Source organism: Dipteris shenzhenensis, chromosome 3 (genome assembly GCF_047967505.1).
Source record: "Dipteris shenzhenensis isolate YYH24624 ecotype China chromosome 3, Dip_SZ_1.0, whole genome shotgun sequence".
NCBI classification, from domain to species: domain Eukaryota; kingdom Viridiplantae; phylum Streptophyta; class Polypodiopsida; order Gleicheniales; family Dipteridaceae; genus Dipteris; species Dipteris shenzhenensis.
This window is the reverse complement of record NC_141598.1, coordinates 7,692,174-7,697,255: the sequence shown is the minus strand read 5'-3', so window position 1 is coordinate 7,697,255 and position 5,082 is coordinate 7,692,174. Positions and strand designations below refer to the sequence as shown.

Sequence of the window (5,082 nt, the reverse complement as noted above, 5' to 3'; positions counted from 1 at the left end):
TGGAAATTCTTAATTTTGGGGGTGCTTTCTGAAGTTGCATGACTAAGAGAAATATAACGCACACACACACGTCCATGCGTGTGCACGTACACATACACACACAATGCATGCACACATACATGTGCACACACACACACATCTATGTATGCATGCACATGCACATGCACACAAGCACAGGCGTGTGCACGCACGCACACACATAGAGGCACACATGTGCACACGCACATGGATGCATGCACACACTTTTGTCTAGTGAAATCCCCCTGAAAATTATGTATGTTTATATTACAAGAAGCAGTCCTCAAAGAGGAAACATACAATGTGTGCATGTGTGCGCACATGCGCGTGCACACACACACACACACATGCGCACACACAGGCACATGCATGCACACACGCACATGCACGAATGTGTGTGCGCACACAAACACATCTACGCATGTATGCGAGCATGCAAGTATGCATATATGAATGAACACAAACATGTGGTGCATGCGTAAGCTCATGCGCATGCAAGTGTGTGTGTGTGTGTGTGTGTGTGTGTGTGTGTTGCGTGCGTGTGCATGATGAGAGAGAGAGAGAGAGAGAGAGAGAGAGAGAGAGAGAGAGAGAGAGAGAGAGAGCTTCAATAGCTTCTATAGTAAGGGCTAGTGGGTAAGAGCTTCCATAGCTCAACCTTCAATAGCTTCTATAGTAAGGGCTTGTGGGTAAGAGCTTGGCAGTTTGTAGGAGGGCGGGTAACCCTGCCATTGTCTTGGGACAGGTATGCTTGTGTGAGCTAGCTAGGATATAAGAAAGAGTTTATGGAAGGAGGGGTTGTTGAAATTGCATACCTATGGGGTATCCATGACCATGTTGACAAGGAAGGTATTTTTTACGTTGAAGTCAAGTTCCATCAAGGTAGTATATCGGGTTGTGGGAAGCCTCATATGTGGTTGATGCTAATCTTAAAAGTAGGGATCGTGGCTTCCTTGTAGCTTTATGGGGACAATCTTTTAAGAACATACTAGCTCATCTTTGCCCCCCCATTTGTCTTATGGCTTAAATGGTTCAACTAACCTTCTCTCAAAGCCCTCATGGTCACCCTAGTAGAGTCATCCCCAATTCCCCCAAATGAGGGTGAAGGGCATTTATTTTTTGATTGGATGTTCAATTTCATCTATGGTCCATTGAATATAATGAAAACTGGCATCTTTGAGTGGATGTACAAGACTGAAAAGGTGGTAAGATTAGAGAGTTCAAAGATCATTCTTGCATAGCAAATGCTCTTACTCCACCCATCATATGACTATTCCAAAGATTTCACCTTGAAAATGGGAAAATTTGTGATGCGTGACATTGTAAAAGAAATGATCTTGCCGCTTGGCTAATTAGGGACCTTGTAAGGCGGAAAGCCATATTCCAACATAATGCTACTTAGACGATCAAATTCCAAGAAATTTGAGGCCACAATGTTAATTTTGACTAGTAACCCTAGATTCTAGAGTCCTCAATGAGGACTCAAGAAGGAACCTTGTTCCCTTGTAATGGGGGGCACACTTTGTGCCATGAATTTATTTATTAAATAAGTAGAAGTGGGGAGGTTTTAAAAAAAACCCAATGGTCCCACTAAGAGGAAACGAAACCGAAAGGTCTACGCATGAGGTGCAGAGTAGAAAGACTAATAAGGTGTGCCCAAAATCCATCCGAGGTGTGGGCAGCCAAGCAATTCATGTGTGCAATGAATTGCTTGGCAGTTGGGGCAAGCGGTGGTGGTCGGCGAGGTCTTTGTAAAGGAAGGAAGAGGGTTGTGTGTGAGGGAGACCTTAAATGAAGGACACCCAACTGACCGTGGCTGGCTGGCTATGGCGGCCGCCTGCCCTCAAAAACCCCGCCTTCTTCTTCATCCCATTTCTTTACCTGCCCTCTCTGCCCAATTTTTGGACTTGCCCATTGCCATCGCCATCGCCATCGCCGTCCTTCCCTCGCTTTGGCTATGGTGTCCTTCGTCCTCCTCCCCCTTCCTTTTCGCAGACTTCGTAGCCCCGTAACTCAGACCGCTTTCGCGGGCTTTTCCTCGCCCGCTTCCTCTTCCTAGTTCAATTCATTGTGCCTCGCCAGCTCTGAGCTGCTTGCTAGCTAGAGCCAGAGAGTGAAGAAAAACTCGCACAAAGCTCGTCTCCTGGTAGCTTCCTCCAGTCTCTGTGAGAGAGAGACACAGAGAGAGAGAGAGAGAGAGAGAGAGACACACACACACACACACACACAGAGAACGTTCAGTCGTCCCTGTTGCTCCTCGCATTCTTCGCCAAACGAACGATCGAGGTGAATTCATCGTTGTCTGCTCGAAAATCTAGCACGTATCTGCGCCATGGAAGATCATCTCTCATCGCATGTACAACAGCCCGTTTCCTCCTCGCCAGCTTCTTCTGAAGATTTCTCCGTCGTCACCCAGCAGCTGCCCCAGCTCCAGCATGCTGTTGCTGTTGAGCTCCTCCCTCACCCGCACCTTCCCAACAAGCCTCCCCCCTCCAACGCGCCCTCCCACGCCGTCTTGGCTTCCGATTTTAAGAGTCTTTACGTCAAGGCCAAAGCCGTCGCCGAATGTAGGATCTGTCAGGAAGAGGAGGAAATTGCAAACTTGGAGAATCCGTGTGCCTGCTCCGGCAGCGTCAAGGTCAGCTCAGCTTTCGTCTGTGAGTTTCGTAATTATGGCTTCCAGCATGCTGCTGCCAACTAAAATGAAAGCATCTTCTTGCAAAATCATGAAAGCATCTACTTGTTTTGCATGCTGGACAGTATGCGCACCGCAAATGTGTGCAGCGCTGGTGCAACGAGAAAGGAGATACGATCTGCGAAATTTGTCAAGAGGTAACAGACGAATGATCATATTTTCTACGCTCACCTATGCGATCAAAGGGCATCGTGCTCTGTTTTCCGAGGAAATTGTCAGAAATCTCTGCTAGCGAGGACTAGTGCTCTGTGATTCTTCGTGCTCCAAACATTATATCGTTTGAGAAAGAGATCAACAGATGCTATGCCTGGGAATGATCTCGTCTGCTTTGCTTTGTTTTGTCGGCAGCCTTACAAGAGCGGCTACACCGCTCCTCCCGCCCGGCTGTTCTCCAATGATGTCTCCATAGATTTCAGGTCTGTTGTTGCTCGGATGAACATGTCCAAAATGTTCCAAGATCGGCGCCTTAGATTGTTCATTCCCAAAGTCCAAATGTTGTGCAGTGGTTCTTCATCTTTTCTTGTGAGCTAATTTGCACTTCTTGGCTTGTATCAGCAGCGATGAGTGGAACTCAGACACAATCGAGCTCAATGATCCTCGCCTCTTGGCTATGGCTGCCGCACAGCGCCATTTCCTGGACGCTCAATACGAAGAAGCTAACTCCAGCAGTGCTGCTTGTTGCCGCTCAGCTGCTCTCATCGTAAGCCAACAAATTTTTTTTCTCGCTGCAATCCCACTTTCTCTCTAATTCTATCGTTCTCATTCCTTCGATTTCCTGTTCGTTAACAGCTCATGGCTCTCCTGCTCCTCCGCCATGCCATTGCCATGGCTGCTGCCAGCGCCGATGAAGATGCTTCCATTTTCTTCACTGTAAGTTTGTTTTCACTAGATATTGGTAGGCGGGAAAATTGTGATGCAGACATTGAGCTTAAGCCTAACCCCCGCCATAGGCAGCAGAAGTTTGAATTCATCTGTTGTGCATTCTCAGCTCTTCGTGCTACGAGCAGTGGGATTTCTCCTCCCTTGCTACATCATGGCTCGCGCTATGAATATGCTACAGAGGAGACGCCATAGACAGGTAAACAAACTGCCCGAAATTCTAACACCCATATTCTGGTTACGCGCAAGTTTGATTAGTCACGGACGCCTAGACTGATGGCTCAATTTTTTTTTGCAGGAAGCTGCCATGGCAGCTGCGGAGGTGGCCATGATCCTGCAAGTGGGGCAAGCTCGAGGGATGCATCTATCTCTTAGAGGAGGGCAATCACAGGTGACAATGCCCGATTTTCCATGAATCTAGTCGCAGAATGGCAGAGGATAAATCTTGGAGCTCTAGAGTTGAAATCAACCGTTTGCAGGGATTAGAATGTTGCCATGTATGGAAGTATTTATCCATGGACAGATTCACTGCAAATCAGTTGAGTTTTGCTTGTCTGGAACGTGTAGCAAAACTCTCACGTTCTCGAATCTCAACTACAAGATTAAGAAAAGAATACCATTGCCCATCAGCAAAAACATGTTAGTTACTAAAAGAAGAGGATTTTCTTGAAGACCAGTTCTTCAGCTTGAAGACACACATCCGCTCAAGTTTTCCTACATGCCTTTGACTTGTAATCAACACTATGGACTATGTAATTCTTCTTGTATAATTGTCTAATCTTGTAGAGTTTGTATATAAGAGGCTTGCAACATAGAGGGTTTAATTCCCCACTTTAATCCGATTCATACCTTGAGATTTGTGGTCTTATTCCAATATAAACCTGTGGAAACTTTGAGGATGTGCTAATGTATTTGCACAAATAAAAAAGGAATGACCACTTTTCTTCTCATCGTTTTATCTTACACGGGTGCATGAGCCCCAACAGCTAAACTTATTCTCATTTATTCTTATTATTTTAATCCTTTTCTTTTTGTTTAATTTAATTTTATTTTTATTTTTAATTCTCTCTCTTAATTTTAACTTTTTTTAAAAATTTATTTCTTTAAAAAGTGTGCTTTTGCGTTTTGTTTTAGTTGCTCTCCTTGGTTTATTTCATTGTATGATCGCATTATTTTTTATTTTATTTTATTTATTTATTTATTTTATTTTTTAAATTATTGGTAACTTTCCTTCTCTTTCTCTTCCTTTGGTGCTTCTAGGTTGATTAAGCTCTTTTAGTGGCCTTGGGGCCTTGGCTAACCCTAATTGTAATCGCCAATTTGGGGGTATATTGGCTTAGCAATACATGCTATGATGAATTTGCCTTTTGGAAACCAACAGGGTGATTTGTTGGGATGTCATCTGGCTCCTGTGACATTCCCTTGTAGTAGTAAGGGAGGAGTTACCTTGGGACGAGTAACGATTGTGCAAGCAAGCCCTTCCCTGAATA

General features: G+C 44.9%; 1 protein-coding gene across 2 annotated transcripts; it reads left to right on the top strand.

Annotated features, from left to right (window-relative positions):
- Positions 1-1,972: 1,972 nt before the first annotated feature.
- LOC147903300 (uncharacterized) lies at positions 1,973-4,427 on the top strand. Of its 2 annotated transcripts, none has more exons than XM_087372471.1 (7): positions 1,973-2,656; positions 2,779-2,850; positions 3,062-3,129; positions 3,272-3,413; positions 3,503-3,583; positions 3,702-3,791; positions 3,891-4,427. In XM_087372471.1, exons 1-7 carry the CDS (start codon positions 2,351-2,353, stop codon positions 4,005-4,007), a joined length of 876 nt encoding a protein of 291 aa, XP_087228597.1. In that variant the 5' UTR covers positions 1,973-2,350; the 3' UTR covers positions 4,008-4,427. The 2 variants fall into 2 exon arrangements, with proteins under 2 accessions (XP_087228597.1, XP_087228596.1); XM_087372470.1 differs by having other exon boundaries at positions 1,974-2,656; positions 3,269-3,413.
- The last annotated feature ends 655 nt before the right edge of the window (positions 4,428-5,082 follow it).